Genomic DNA, 16,639 nt, shown 5'->3' on the forward strand with positions numbered 1-16,639 from the left:
AATGCAGGTCAGAAACTACATCTCTCCCTTCCTGCCTTTCCAGCTTTCCTCCTCATAGTCCTGGAGAAGTAGAAAGAACATCACAAATCTCAATCACCAAGGCAGGACCCGCTTCACTCTGGCACCAGGAGATTTCTGTTTCCAGAAAATTTGCTAAGTTTCTTATCTGTGTGCTGAGTTTCTGAGCCAGTCGTGTGTTTTTCTTCCTTTTTCTTTTTTCCCCAGAACTATTTTGGGAGTGCCACAAAAAATATACTTGTGACTCACAAAGGATGAATAGGCAACTAATTCTCAACTTCCTATAGAATGTTTCTTTCCAAAATACCCACTGGCTTTAGAAATTAGTGAGGCTCAAGAAAGAAAGAAAAGAAGGAAAAAACAGTCATGGACATATGCAACAAATAAAACCAAACCCACTGGTGCCTGATGTCTAATGTGGGTTCTTCAGGAAAATGAAAATGGGGTATTTTGTATATTCAGCATATTTGCTATGCAAGTCAAGGCAAAAGCACAGTTGATTTTTGAAATTTAATTTATATAAAAATATTTACAACATATGGTTGGATGAGTTTTTGAGAATGAGGGAGAGTATGAGATGGTGTGTATATGTGTGTTTGCCTGTGTGCCCAGGTATTTGTGAAAATAAGTGTGTGCCTCTGTGCCTATGTGTATAAGTATGTAGGTTTTTCTGTATTGTGTATGTGTTGGTGTGCCTTCAAGTGGAGAAGAACATACATGGCGGGGCCAGCGAGGTGGCGCTAGAGGTAAGTTGTCTGCCTTGCAAGCGCTAGCCAAGGAAGGACCGCGGTTCGATCCACCGGCGTCCCATATGGTCCCCCCAAGCCAGGGGCAATTTCTGAGTGCTTAGCCAGGAGTAACCCCTGAGCATCAAATGGGTGTGGCACGAAAAACCAAAAAATAAAAAAATACAAAAAATACATGGCAATAAAATAAGAGGGAGGAAGACAAAGAAGAGATACTTCATCAAACCATCTTTTTTTTGTTTTGTTTTTGTCACACCCAGCAGCACTCAGGGATTACTCCTGGCTCAGGGCTCAGAAATCGCTCCTGGCAGGCATGGGGACCATATGGAATGCCAGGATTTGAACCACTGTCTTTCCTGGATCGGCTGTGTGCAAGGCAAATGCCTTACCACTATGCTATCTCTCTGGCCTCAACCATCTTTTTTTTTTCTTTTGGTTTTGGGGCCACACCTGATGGTGCTCAGGGGTTACTCCTGGCTCAGTGCTCAGAAATCACTCCTGGCAGGCTTAGGGGATATATGGGATGGTGGGAATTGAACCTGGGTCAGCTGCATGCAAGGCAAGCACTCTACCCACTATGCATCACTCTAACCCCTACCTATCTTGACTTTGGAAATAAAACCCTTGAGTTCAACAGAATTAGAAAACAAAACCAAACACAAACACATAAAAACAACATCGAGGCTCTTTTAATTCATAGGAAACTTTAGCAAGCCAGAGTCAAGGCAGGCATAAAGCAGAGGAGTTCTGTATTATACTCAGAAGTCACGCCCTCCTGCTTTCAAAAGCACAGAAACTGCTCTGTAGGCTGCTGCCTGGTGTCTGATACAACATTTTCATTTTATATTTGGAAATGAACCCGCTGAGTATCTACACATAACTCAACATGGGAACTGGTACCACAAATTTCCCTAAATAGCTACTGAGGTATTAATAATCTCTGGTTCACAGGGCCATGCCATCATGCCATGATCATTTCCCAATTTCGGGCTGACTCTCCAAGGTGGGCAGCTGTGAGGCTTGTTCAGAACGAGAGGGATTTGCCTCAAATCAGAGCTGCTGTTTCTACCGCACCACAAGTTCTCAGGACTATTTTTGCCAGGTTCGCCACAGGTCCTTGAAAAGGAGTCTTGTGATTGCTATGGGAACCCGAAGAAATGCTGCTGTGAACCTCAGAAAGTTCAATGGTTTCTTCCACTTATAACAGTCAGCTTTTGGCTGAAAAAAAGCTCCATATGCCAGAGCACAGGCTTTGCATGCAGGAGTCCTTGGCTCAGTTCCTGGCATTGCCTGGTTGATCCTGGCACTTGGGGTGTTGGAAAAAAACTTCTGAAGACTTTGACAATGAGAAGAGATAGAAAGAGAAAGCTCTAGTTTTCTAGAAAACACATATTCCCTGGTAGGGTATTCAAAGATCAACACTTTGCCATTACAAACTTACGTTTATGACCTCTTTAGCAGATAGGGATTAATTTAGAGGAATTTCTATCTCTTGAGGAGAGTGGGTCACTCTGGGCCTGACAAATTCCATTTGAGGTTCCCGTTTTAAGCAGGATCCCACAGATCTTGAGTTTTACCCCATTAGTCTGGGTGAAGGAATCAAGGTCTTGGTTGTTTGGGGGGGGTAGGCTGGGAGGAAGGGCATACCCAACTGTGCTTGGGGTTCACATGAAGTGCTCCAAGTTTAGACTTGGAGCTACTGAGTAAAAAGCATGCCTGGCAAGATGTGACTTTTTTATTACTGGGAACTTGGGGTAGGTGCTGGGTTTTGGGGTAACCCTCACTGGCACTCAGGAGAATGGGGCAACACTAATGGAAGCCTTCTCAGAGGAGGCATCACTGGAGGCAGGAAGAACAGGGAGAGGAAGAGGGACCGGAGAACACTCACTGACTCAGGTGCCTTGATAAATACTTTGCTCCGTCCCAGCTGGAACTGGTCACTGTCCATGTTGACAGACTGCAGCAGATGCAGGACACCTTGTTTCTCGTCCCCTCTCCACGAGGGCCAGGTGGCTTTGGTTAGAATGGCATACCTGTGAGGACAATGGGGAGACAGTCACACTCAGACAGGCCCCGAGCTATGGGAGGGCAAGTAATTAGGTCCAAAGTGACCCAGTCTCCTCAGGAGACAGGAGTTCCTCTCAATTATTCCCCATATGACTGCTAAGTTTGAGGCCAATATATGTAAGTCTGTGATGATAAAATATCTACCTCAACCTTTTACACCCTATCAGGAAATATTTATATTCTACCCCTTTAGACTTCATGGGCATTGAGATAGCTAGAAACAGCCCTGGTTAAGGGAGACCCTCTACTGCCATCCCCAACTCTGGCCCTCAGACAGCCTCAACACTGATGCCCAGTGAAGGCTGATTTCTATTCCAGTCTGACCTGCACTGACCACCAGGGCTGCTCTGCAGACAAACTCAATAGATGAGATCTTTCAGGCAGAACCCTGTGTTTTCCAGGCACCCACTCAGTTGTGTTTATCCAGTTCCCTGGCAGCTTTCAATACAGTCACTGGACACCAGCTCTCATGTCAGGATTCTTGTGTGGGCCCTGGGCAGGTGGCCCAGTGATGTCCCCTCACCTATCTCTCCATGCTATGCTGGAACAAGTTCTAGGGAGGGTGGCCTCTTCCTCTTTTGTCTGTTTTGGGGCCATAACTGGTAGTGCGCAGGGTTTGTTCCTGGCAGGGCTCAGGGGACCTTATGCAGAGTTGGGGATCAAATTTATCAGGGCAAGGGCCCGGAGAAATAGCACAGCGACGTTTGCCTTGCAAGCAGCCACTCCAGGACCTCAGGTGGTTGATTCGAATCCCGGTGTCTCATATGGTCCCCGTGCCTGCCAGGAGCTATTTCTGAGCAGACAACCAGGAGTAACCCCTGAGCACCGGTGTGGCCCAAAAACCAAAAAACAAACAAACAAATTTATTAGGGCAAAACTCATGCAAGAAGTGGCCTCCAGGAGCCCTGAGCACTGCTTGGGAAACCCTTCTCTACTCCCTAAGTGCTTCTATATATTACTTGCTTGCAATAGCAATGCTGTCAAGAGTGCTTGCAAGAATCTGAAAGTCTTAATTTTAAAAGATGTATGGAAGTGGACAAAACGTTAAGTGTTTTGGGATTGTTGAAAACAAGGTTTTCTGAACTAGGGAAGATGGAAGAAATTATTTTCACTCTCCATTTTCTGCTTTATGTTTCTTCTCTATATTAAAGAAGGGCATTTTCAGGGCTGGAGAGATAGCACAGTGCGTAGGGCACTTGCCTTGCACGTGGCTGACCCAAGTTATTGCTTATCCCAAGCACTCTATGTAGTCCTGAGCCGCACCACATGTGATCCCTGAATGAAGAGCCAGGAATAAGTCCTGAATACTACTAAGTGTGGCCCCAAGCCCAAAACAAAAGAAGTAATAAAGAAAGAAATTGTTTTGGTTGTTTTGGGGCCATACCCGGTGGCGCTCAGAGGTCACTTCTGGATCTACGCTCAAAAATTGCTCCTAGCAGGCTCAGGGAACCATATGGGATGCTGGGGATTGAAACCGGGTCAGCGACATGCAAGGCAAATGCCCTGGACCCACTGTGCTATCACTCTGGCTCCGAAAGGCATTTTTCAAAGAGGAACTCTTAATGTTATCTAATTCCTGGGTCTTAATTGGTTTCTCCACACCCTACTCTGGGGACCTTGCAGACACTTTCTGTTCACAATTGGGAGACACTAACTGTTGGTGAGGCCTGGGTTGAGAGGGTGCAGACCAACACAACATTTACATTTCCCAATTGTGCTAGAAAGTCTATTCCAGGCTGAGTTCTCAATCTCTTTAAAGAGCAAGATCTGCCATAGTAAACATCGTGGCAGATAAGCAGGAAAGCAGATAATATTTTCTCTGCTTCCTAAATTCCCTTTTCAGAGGCCAAATTATACTAGAGGTAGAGTGAACACTTTCATCCAGAGCTGAATCATATTTCTAGTCTAATAACTCCATAAAGATTCTGTTTGTGAGGCCTTTCCAGATACTCTGATCAGCTCTGTGGGCTGGCCACCCTCACCTCAGACCCAAGAAGCAATAGCCCCAAAGGAAAAACTAATTAGAAGGAACCTTGTTTCAAAAGCAGCATCGAAACTCTTTTGCTACATGAAATTTGAATTAAAATAAGAACAACACACACCTGGCATTCTGATTCTGTAAAATACACCAGGAAAATATGAATCATTTCTGATTAAAATGTTAAATATGGCTTCTTTCTTAAAGGAAATGAAATGGATATAAAAATATAGTGAAGGGGCCAGAGCGGTGGCGTAAGCCTTAAGGCAACTGCCTTGCCCACGCTAGCCTAGGATGGACCGAGGTTCAATCCCCTGGCGTCCCATACGGTCCCCCAAGCCAGGAGCGATTTCTGAGTGCATAGCCAGAAGTAATCCCTGAGAGTCACCGGGTGTGGCCCAAACCCCTCCACCAAAAAAAAAAAAAAAAAAAAAAAGAAAAAGAAAAAGAAAAAGAAAATATAGTGAAAACCCATGATTTAGAATGATGAGAAAAGTGAGAACTAGATTATATATATATGCTATATTTTTTTGTTTTGTTTTGTTTTGTTTTTGGTTCATACCCGGCAGCGCTCAGGGGTTCCTCCTGGCTGTATGCTCAGAAATCACTCCTGGCAGGCTCAGGGGACCATATAGGATGCCGGGATTCAAACCACCATCCTTCTACATGCAAAGCAAATGCCCTACTGCCATGCTATCTCTCAGGCCCCACATAATAATTTTTTGTGGTGTGATCCCTGAGCACTGCTGGGTGAGTCCCGTCCCTAGCAAAGCAAAAACAAAAATAGAACATATAGCAATTCAAGCTGCATCACCATTATCACAAATCTCTAAATTTATGTGTTACACTATATAGAACAAATGCTTGTAACTACTAATTTGTTCTAAAACAAATGCTGTGAAAGAATTCTAACTTAAAAACAAAAAGACAACTCAAGTTAAAACAGGAAAAGAGACCCAAGGGGCCAGAGAGACAGCATGGAGGTAAGGCATTTTGCCTTGCATGCAAAAGGTCGGTGGTTCGAATTCTGACATCCCATATGGTCTCCTGAGCCTTCCAGGAGCAAGTTCTGAGTGTAGAGCCAGGAGTAACCCCTGAGCACTGCTGGGTGTGACCCAAAAACCAATAAATAAATAAATAAATAAATAAATAAATAAATAAATAAATAAACAAATAAATAAAAAGAAAAAGAAAGGGACCCAAACAGACATTTCTGTCTAATGGTCCATGAGAAGATGCTCAACAACTGTTTGCCTTTTGGGAGACAAAAAGTCAAATCACTTCCTCGCCACTATGGTGGCTGGAAGAAAACAAAGAAACAACCCCCCCAAAATAGCAAATACTGGCAAGAATGCAGATAAACTGGAACCTCGAACATTGTACAATGTAGGGGAAATAGAACAAGGGGTGGACACTAGGGAAAACTAGCTGGCAGTTCATTAAAAAGGTCAAACCTATTTTTAGGTTTGTACCCAAGAGAAATGAAACCACATGTTCACACAAACAGTATATGAATGCTGGCTACAGTGGAGGGATTGGGGGTATGGGCAGAGACATGTGACAACACAGAGGAGCCCTGCAAACATGGAGCCACATAAAGAACCAGACTCAGAGGCTGCTGCCAAATTTTCTTAGATGCCCTGACCAGATCTGAGAAGCAGGGTGTAGTGAGCTGAGGGAGGGGATGAGGGTTGATGTTTATAGAAACAGAATTTCCTTAAGGACCAATGAAAACGCACTACAGTTAACAGTGGTGATGACTGCCAATGCTATAAATATATTCAGCGCCAGTGAGTTGTATGGTATATAAATGAAGGCTCAAAAATTCTGCTTAAAACAATGGAAGGAACATGCGTCTCCAGTCTATTACCTCTGTAGGAATTTCTGGAAGATGCGCCGATAGGCATAACCAGCTCTTCTTACTCGGATGTTCTCCTTCAGACCCAGGTACTCGACTTGATGCTTCACCCTAAGAGAGAGAAGAAGGAGCCCATGAATGACTAGAGAATCCTTTAATCCCATTCTCTAACGCCCAGGACCCCCAGTTCCAAGCTGTAAGAAAACATTGAAAGAGTAAAATTTAGAGTGCTCAGAAGTTGAGCTGTCCTCTCAGGTAAAATACTATTAATTTTATGAATGCTTTACTATGAAATAAAATAATTATATTACCTTTGATATAGCTATTTTTTTCTCTCTCTTATTGCTCCATCCTCACTCACTCCAACCTCACTTTCCTTTTTTTTTTTTTTTTTGGAGGGGGGAACTGACTGTGCTCAGGGATTACTTCTGACTCTGGGGAGGAGCATAGGAGGTCTATGTGGGATACTGGGAATTGAAACTGAGTTGGCCCCATGCAAGGCAACACCTCATCCACTGTACCATTGCTAAAGACTCTGATATAGCTATTTTGAAAAGTAGTTAAATAAAGCTTTCTATGACTAATATGTGTTTTGAAAAAGATTAAAGAACTTTTTTCCTTTTGGTGTATATGATGATTTAAATTTAAACAACACTTATGCTATGAAATTCAAATAAGGGATATAATTGAAACACAGTCACACACACGCTTGCATACATATACCTTCTTTTACACACACACACACACACACACACACACACACACACAAACACACCCATGGTAAAAAACAAAACAAAACTGTAAGGATTTACTGAGTAACATGAACCATGGTCTTAATCTGCCCATTTCCCACTTTCCCAGTGAATCAGCTTGGATTCTATGAGAAGGTTCCACAGGGTGAGGGAACTTCCAATCAGTACATATTGTGGAATTTACGCATTGGATTTAGAATGCTGTGTTCTACCAACAAGGGGTAGGGGAGCTTGTTGCCTTTGATTTATTTGTTTGTGGGTTTTTTTTTTTTTTTTTTGGTTTTGGTTTTTGGGCCACACCTGGTGATGCTCAGGGGTTACTCCTGGCTATGTGCTCAGAAGTCGCTCCTGGCTGGGGAACCATATGGGATGCCGGAACGCCGGGGGATAGAACCGCGGCCCGCCCTAGGCTAGCACAGGCAAGGTAGGCACCTTACCTGTAGTGCCACCGTGCCGGCCCCTGTTTGTTTGTTTGTTTTAATGCTCAGGACCTACTCCTAGATATGTGCTCAGGGATCTCTTTGGTAGCGCTCATGGGACCATATGTGGTGCTGGGAATCAAACCCAGATCAACTGTGTGAAAAGCAAGTGCCCTCCCCATTGTGACACTGCTCTGGCCTCATTCTTTTGTAGGGCAAAAAGGCAGTGAAGGGTTGGAGAAGGGAAGTTTTGTGGAGCTTGAGAAATGGTGTCCTAAAGATCCCGCAGCAACACCCCTACTTCTAAGATTGTCAAAGACACCACCCACCCTCTACTAGGTGATCTAGGACAGAGGTGTCTGCTGTGGAGAACAGATCTGGGTGATCAGAATAAAGGGAATCTGTTATATATGGACACCCTTAGTTTATTTTGGCTTTGGGGCCACACCCGGCAGCCTTCAAAGTTTACCCCAGCCTGCACTCTGGAATCACTCCTGATGAACTTGGAGGACCATATGAGGTTTGGGAGCAAACCCACGAACGTCAGGTGCAGTTTAATAGCACCTTCCTCCCCAGTGTGCTTAGGGGGTCAGGGGATTCATAGTCAGAAATTTAATGTGAGGAACTGAGGATATAGTACAATTCAGACCTGTAATTCCAGCGATGACAAGAGACACAGCTGGGGGACCCGTGTTCAATGGGATCTTAGATCATGCGAGCTTGCAACCTTGACCACTGAGGTATTTCTCTGTTTCTATCAGCAGTATTTTTGCACGGGTGGGTGGACTGGGTGAGGGAGGGGAGAAGAAATGCATCTGAAAGGCCTGGATGAGGTCTAGGACTGACTTTCCTTTTTAGAAAGAGCAGTTCCTTGCTCCAATCACAACTCTCCAAGAAATCGGGTAGCAGGGTATAACAAGTGGAGCTTGATGGCTAAGTCATGAGTTTGGTGAGATGTGTGGTCTGTAAGGTGAGGAGGGTCAGAGTAGTGTCTTCAGTACTAGCTTTCCCTAGTCACTTCATGGTGAGTGGAGTGTTGTGTAGAGAGGGAAGTGAGAGATTCCTGTCCCTTCCCCTGCTTCACATAAGTTACTTGCAACAGGAGGAAGGGGAGGAGGGCTTCCCTGGAAGTCGGGTGGAGTTGTTCCCTATATGCATGGGTCCCCTGCAACCCACCCCTACCCTGGTCATTGTGCTTATCCCTATGGTTCCCAGGTGTTCTCAGAAACTATGTATGCCTTCAGCATCTGGGGAATGATAGTAAACAGCAGATTTCTCTTGGATACACTATTTGGATCTTTAAACCCTAAACCAGACATTCAAGACCACATCCTGAGGGTGCTGAATGGGGAGCTGCATATGTCACACAGAACTGCAAACTGATTTTGAAACATCCCTGGTCTGTGGTATCAATGTTTGCTTCTGCATTTTTGGCCATTGGCCCCCCCAGAACAGCCAAGATCAGCATTATAAACTGCTAATTTTGAACTAAACTTTGTTACTAACATCTTGGAAGAGGACAAGAATGGAACAATTAAAATATAGATGATGAGGCCAGAGTGATAGCACAGCAGGTAGGGCATTTGCCTTGCATGTGGATTTGATCCATGGTGTCCCATATGGCCCCCAAGCCTGCCAGGAATAATTTTCGAGCGCAGAGCAAGGAGTAACCCCTGAGTGCCACCGGGTGTGGCCCCAAAACCAAACCAAACCAAACCAAACCAAAAAAAAAAAAAAAAAAGATCATGGATGAGTTTCATTCATAAGAGTTAAGACCTGAGAAGTGAACATCACATAGCTGAAGGGTGAAGGAAGCAGCTTCCCACACCCCTACCTGGGGCAGAGGAACATGTATGGACCAGTGCCCCGAAAGGCTCTTCCTACCTGCTTTCCTCCCAGTCTCGGGGCTTCTTGGTCTCGTTGGGTTTTATGCAGCGAATGTAGTGAGGGGTGCACTTCATCAAGGTGCTCACGAGGTCATTGGCTTGTTTCTAGAAAGGGAAAACATTGTTCATTAGAAGCTTGGAGTTTCCTACAGCAGCTCAGCCTTTCACGGGACACCTGTGAAACATTAGTGAGAAACGAGAGTGAGAAAGAACCCTCAGGACTGGTTTTAGCCACAGTCTTCTAAGTTAAGGACCTTACGCGCACTGAACTTAATTTAGATCTGCTGTGCTTTCTTAAAGCTTTATTGACTTTCCCCAGCTGGTTTTGGTTGTGGGCCACACCTGGCAAAGCTAAGACACCACCAGGCTCTGCATGCAAAGCATGTGCTCTGGCCCTCCGAGCAATTTCCCAGCGCCGTCTAATGATATTTGTAATTTTTGTTTGTTTGTTTTGGGTCACACCCCAGCGATGCTCAGGGGTTATTACTCCTGGCTCTGTGTTTAAGAATGACTTCTGGTGGTGCTCAGGGGATCACAGTCATGCTAATAACTGAACTCAAGTTGGCTACGTGCAAGGCAACAGCTTTCCTCATTGTATTAATGCTGCAGCCCAACATTTGTGACTACTTTAACTCTTTAAATGGCATTCGAATTTTGATTTTGAAAGCAACATTTTGGTACAGTACATAAAATAAAAACAGATCAAACAAAAGTGTTCAGTAAATCCTTTTTTGCGGGGGGCTATGGTGTTGTGGGGGGGGGGTCCAGAGATTCACCATGCCATGATGGAATTGACAGGTTGTGCTCCGATCCTGAGCTACATGCCTAACCAACTCCCCACCCCATTCTTTTCTCTTTTACTTCCTGGTTTTTAGGCTTTACCCTGTGGTGGTCAGGGCTTATTTCTAACTCTCTGCTTAAGAGCTGGGGAGACCATTTATGATGCTTGCGATTGAACCTGGGTTTGCTGCATGCAAGGCAAGAGCCCTACTCACTGTGCTATTGTTTCACTGCTGCACAAATTGTTTTTTATGAGAACAAGAAAGCTTTCCAGTTGTTGAAAATTAATTTGATATTGAGCCCTTTTGCAAAAAACAATTCTCATAAACTTTTTCTTTTCTTTTTTGGAGGGCAAACAGGATACATTATTAAGTACCACCCTGCTTCCTGATTATGCAACCTTATTAAAATGAATGCAATTTATAGAAGTGAAAGAGTCAGCCACGTCTGGAAATATCTAAATTTTCTGTGTGGCTTCATTCACTTCCTTTTACAAACCTGAGGATTCTGAGCCCCAAAAGTGTGGCAGGAAACTCACTCCACAGAATAAAAATATCCTCTATAAAATCACCTTTCTCAAGGTTAGTATAGGAAATGAGGTACCTGTCTGGCACACGGCCAGCCCAGATATGCTCCTCTAAACCCCACCAGGAAGTGAGCCCTGAGCACAGAGTTAGGAGTAAGCCCTGAGCACTGCCAGGTGTCCTCCACTCCAAATTATTTCTTGTGATCTGTGCACTGAGTCCCCAAAGCGGAAGTGGGACCATGCAGTGAAAGCTGCTGAGGTCAAGCTGGCATGGCTTGTGCTCCAGTCCAAATCCTGAGCATCTGGGTACTTGGACAGAACAGAAGAAGAAGCTACAGAAGCATCTGTACCACCACATGGCTGAGTCTGTGCTTTCCCAGGCTGGGCCACACAGTGACCCTCCTTTCAAGCAAATCAGCAAAAACTGAGAAACCCTCTTAAAGAAACTAGAGCCAAGGGATGTGCAAAACCAGAAAACCATTACAACTCAGCAGAAGGGGTATGTTGGCAGTCAACAAGCCTCTCCCAATGAAGACATTCTGTTCTCAAGGGTGTTGGGATATCTGAAAGCCTAAAGGGAAACCTCAGGGGACACACTCGGTAAGATGCTCACTAGTGAATTGCTCTGTTTAGCTGTGTGGAATATGGGCCTCTCCTCTGCCTTCCTGCTCCAATGCTTCAAGCCACACAGTAGAAGAAGTTGGAGTAAAGCAGAGCCTGTGATCACAGGACAATGGCTATAAAGCTCTTACTGTCTAGCATTTCACTTGGTGAACAAATCTTACCAAGTCTGCACAGAAAGGTAAAATTGGGGAGGAAGAGGGCTGCCGACAAGCTGCTTACAGCAAAGCTTTCTTTGTGTCTGTGATGCTCAAACTTTTAATTTTTATATCTTTTTGCATATAGTTTTTTGTTTGTTTTTGGTTTTGGGGTCACACCCAGTGGTACTCAGGGGTTACTCTTGGCACTGTGCTCAGAAATCATTCCTGGCTCAGAGGACTATATGGGATGCTGGGGAATGAACCTGTTTCTGTCCTGGGTCAGCCACAAGCAAGGCAAATAAATGCCCTACCGCTGTGCTACCACTCCAGCTCCAGTTTTTCTTTCTTTCTTTTTTTTCTTTGGTTTTTGGGTCACACCCAGCAGCACTCAGGGGTACTCCTGGCTCTATGTTCAGAAATTGCCCCTGGCAGGCACAGGGGACCATATGGGACGCTGGGATTCAAACCATCATCCTTCTGCATGAGAGGCATGCTATCTCTCTGGCCCTCATAGTTTTTCTTTTTTTTTTCCTTTTTCTTTTTTCTTTCGGTTTTTGGGTCACACCCAGCAGTGCTCAAGGGTTACTCCTGGCTGTCTGCTCAGAAATAGCTCCTGGCAGGCATGGGGGACCATATGGGACACCGGGATTCGAACTAATCACCTTTGGTCCCGGATCGGCTGCTTGCAAGGCAAACGCCGCTGTACTATCTCTCTGGGCCCAGTTTTTCTTTTTAATAAGCATTTTTCTTTTGTTTTGAGGTCATACTTGATGGTGGTCAAGGATTTCTCCTGGCTCTGCATTCAGGGACCACTCATTTTTTTTTGCGGCCACACCCATTTGATGCTCAGGGGTTCCTCCTGGCTAAGCGCTCAGAAATTGCCCCTGGCTTGGGGGGACCATATGGGAAGCCAGGGGATCAAACCACGGTCCTTCCTTGGCTAGCGCTTGCAAGGCAGACACCTTACCTCAAGCGCCACCTCACCGGCCCCTCAGGGACCACTCTTGGCGGAGGTTGGGGCCCATGTAGGGTTCTGGGGATCGAACCTGAATCACTGTGTAGAAGGAGACACTCTACCCACTGCCCTATCTCTCCAGAGTTGATTTTAAATATTTTTATAAATTTATTTATATTTATTTATATATAAAACTAGGTTAAAAATAAACATTGTTGGGGCCGGGTAGGTGGCGCTGGAGGTAAGGTGTCTGCCTTGCAAGCGCTAGCCAAGGAAGGACCGCGGTTCGATCCCCCGGCGTCCCATATGGTCCCCCCAAGCCAGGGGCGATTTCTGAGCACATAGCCAGGAGTAACCCCTGAGCGTCAAACGGGTGTGGCCCAAAAACCAAAAAAAAAAAAAAAAATAAACATTGTTTATCAGGTGCCAGAAATATAGCATTAGGAATTCTGCTTGCATATGGCTAACCAGGGTTTCATCTCTAGCATATCATATGGTTCTCTAACCCTGCCAAGAGAAATCCCTGTGTGCAGAGTCAGGAGTAATCCTGATCATCGCTGGATGTGTCCTCCCACCCACAAAATGATGACTCACATCAGTGACCGCAAGAAGGGTGCCTGACACAGGCCTGAGATGTACCATGTGTCTCTCTGTCACATGTTACCCTGCTTTTCTAAGACAGATATGCGATCATTTAGTGTGATAAAGAGAATTAGCTAACTCCATAGACGCACTCTTTTCTTGAACGAGATATAAACCGAACCATGAAAGATCATGAGTATATCAGTCCATGCAGTAGAAAGCTGGCAATCCAGGGTGTACCAAGACCTAGCCCTGCTGAAGCCACATTGCTACCTCTATCACCCACAATCACTGTTTTCCTGATGGCCCTGCCCCACGATTCTTTATGGGGGCACCACTCTGACCAAATTTCAGGTATGCAGTTTCTGGGCTGATATCACCAGGTGATATCAGAAGTTAGGGTTAGGGTTTTTGGAGGAGGGCAGGTACCCTCTCCCCATATCTTCCTTCTTCCAGAAGCCCTGGCTGCTGGGTATATGCCCCTAAAATTCACTGTATCAGTCAGTAATGGTGCTGTGAATCTCTGGACAACTTCATTTGTTTGCTGTTGTTATCCCTATAGAAACACAACGATTTAACAGAAAGGACAGCTAACAACAAGAGCTTACTAAACCTTCTGCCATTGTACTAATGATTTCATTGGAGATACAATAATTTTCACAAATGTGCTTGCTACTGTACTTTTTTCTTTTTGGTTTTTGGGCCAAACCCAGTTGGTACTCAGGAGTTACTCCTGGCTCTGTGCTCAGAAATCGCTCCTGGTAGGCTCGGGGGACCATATGGGATGCTGGAGGTAAAACTCAGGCCTGTCCTGGGTTGGCCGTGTACAAGGCAAATGCCCTACCTCTCTGCTATTACACTGGCCCCAATGTACTTTTTTTTCTATCTTTTCTTTTTCTTTTTTTTGGTTTTTGGGCCACACCTGGTGACGCTCAGGGGTTACTCCTGGCTATATGCTCAGAAGTCGCTCCTGGCTTGGGGGGCCATGTGGGACGCAGGGGGATCGAACTGCGGTCTGTCCTAGGCTAGCGCTGGCAAGGCAGACACCTTACCTCTAGCGCCACCACGCCGGCCCCTCTTTCTATCTTTTCAATGACTTTTCTTTCATTTATCCAGAAACAAATGTATTATGATCAACTATGTCAACTATGTGATGCATTTTTTAAAATATTTTTTTTGAAAAATGTAAAAAAAAAAAAAAAAGAATTAACTGAGAAAGCCAGGATTAGACAGTTTTGGTGTGGGAAATTAATTTCAACAATGTGGAATACATTTTAGGGATGTGGGAGAGTCTCCCAAGCACTGATGAGGTTAGGAGGCAATTCCTAGCCATACAGTTAAACAACTGTCCTAGACAACTCAATGCTCAGTCTAGACACTCAGCACTATGACAGTCCATTTTGAGTTCCAAGAGGCAAAGTCAACCCCCAAAGCCTGTTCAGTCCACCACAACTACTAAGCAGTCCAACAGGCCTGTAAGACTCTACAACATCCTGCCCACTACATGTTCCCCTCGAGCCTTCCTACCACGTGGCCAAAAATACTGTTTACAGATGATCCTGGTATCTTTGCTACTCCTTGATTTAAAAAATAAAACTCATGGGGCCGGAGCAGTGGCGCAAGTGGTAGGGCATCCGCCTTGCACGCTCTAACCTAGGGCGGACCTGGGTTCTATCCCCTGGGGCGTCCCATGTGGTCCCCAAGCCAGGAGCGATTTCTGAGCACATAGCCAGGAATAATCCCTGGGCACCGCCGGGTGTGCCCACCCTCCACCCACCCAAAGAGAACACTTTTACTTATAAGCAAAGGAAGAGGAGTTCTGTTCCATAAATATCCTGTAAATCTAAATCCTTTAGACTTGTTTGTTTTGAGATCACAACCAGTAGTGCTCAAGACTTACTCCTGGCTCTGTACTCAGGTTTATTCCTGTGGATGCCTGGGGGACCCTCTGCAGTGCTAGGAGTGAGGAGGGTAAATGTCTTACCCCTGTACTCTCTTGAGTTCCCAGTTCTGAATTTTAATATTTCTCGAGTTCCCAGTTCTGAATTTTAAAAAATTAGAAAGCAGCAGGGTCTGGAGCAATAGTACAACTTGTAAAGTGTTTGCCTTATGCCTGACTGACTTGGGTTTGATTCCTGGTTTCCCCTATGGTTCTCGAATACTGCCAAGGGTAATTCCTGAGTATAAAGTCAGCATTGTTGGTATACCCAAAAGAGAGAAAAAAAATAAAAATAAAAAAGAAAGGAATGCAATACTTAATGCTTGAGCATAAATATAAATGTCCACTTCTGTCCTAGAAATTCAAGATTGTGTTAAATGCTTACCCGGGGATCTCATGAACAGGATTTACTTAGTGACAGGAAGGTAGGGGAAATCTGGCAGTGCCTAGTCAGTATTAAAAAGTACCTTTGAGGGCTGGAGTGATGGCACAGCAGTAGGGCCTTTGGCTTAAACACAGCCAACCCAGGATGGACCCTGGTTCGATTTCCAACATTCCCTGAGCCTGCCAGGAGTGATTTCTGAGTGCAAAGCCAGGAGTAACCCGAGTGCCACTGGGTGTGACCCAAAAACAACAACAACAACAACAAAAGTACTTTTGAATGAACCCAAGAAACAGAATTTCACTCCCAAGAGAAGGAATGACTCTGATCACAGGTCACCCAAGATACTGAGAAGGTGACCCTGCGAGTAAGAATATAGCCATTTCCTTTCCCCGAACAAGCAGATAGCCCTGAGGTTAAGGTTTCCAGAAGAAAGCAATCCTCACCATCCCAGAGTCAGCAAGCACCTTGAAAAGAACCATGCAACATTTGACCAGGCAGTGATAATTTTTTGGTTTTGTTTTGCTTATTGGTTTTAGGTCACACCCTGGCGACCTAAAGTGACCACAGGCCTGATTCCTGGCTCTGCATTTATAGATCACTCCTGCCAAGGCTTGGGGGACCCTTTGTGCTGCTGCTCTGTTGCATGCAAGTGTCAATGACCCCTGCATTATTCTGCAGCAGACTCCAACAGACAAGAGTAGAAAGGAAAGACAGGTGCCAAGTCTTCTCAGCAGGAGAAACCCTGGCCTGCCCCACCCCACTCTCCTTTTTATAAAGTCAATTCTGCTCAGCTCCAGAACTCCTGAAAGTGAGTCACTGCAGCCCTGATGATGGGGCCTCTGGCTGGGAATGTGACCATCTTGTGACTGGTCTTCCCGCCCAGAGCTGAGCCATGTCCAGGCCCTCCGGAGCAAGCATCAGCAGCTTCAGGCGGTCACTGCCAGCTGAGGCCTTTGAAGGGTGGTGTCTGCTCCGCTCTCAATCTTG

At 45.2% G+C, this 16,639-nt stretch overlaps 1 protein-coding gene across 1 annotated transcript in view; it reads right to left on the reverse strand.

Annotated features, from left to right (window-relative positions):
- MYO1E (myosin IE) overlaps positions 1–16,639 on the reverse strand; it is a 211,096-nt gene that overhangs the window by 35,639 nt on the left and 158,818 nt on the right. Inside the window, exons 17-19 of the mRNA XM_049773610.1 lie at positions 9,723–9,829; positions 6,680–6,778; positions 2,653–2,797 (exon numbers count right to left, since the gene is read on the reverse strand). Of these exons, the coding sequence (XP_049629567.1) occupies positions 2,653–2,797; positions 6,680–6,778; positions 9,723–9,829 (351 nt within the window). The remainder of the gene's footprint in view (positions 1–2,652; positions 2,798–6,679; positions 6,779–9,722; positions 9,830–16,639) is intronic.

Source organism: Suncus etruscus, chromosome 5 (assembly GCF_024139225.1).
Source record: "Suncus etruscus isolate mSunEtr1 chromosome 5, mSunEtr1.pri.cur, whole genome shotgun sequence".
Lineage (NCBI taxonomy): Eukaryota > Metazoa > Chordata > Mammalia > Eulipotyphla > Soricidae > Suncus > Suncus etruscus.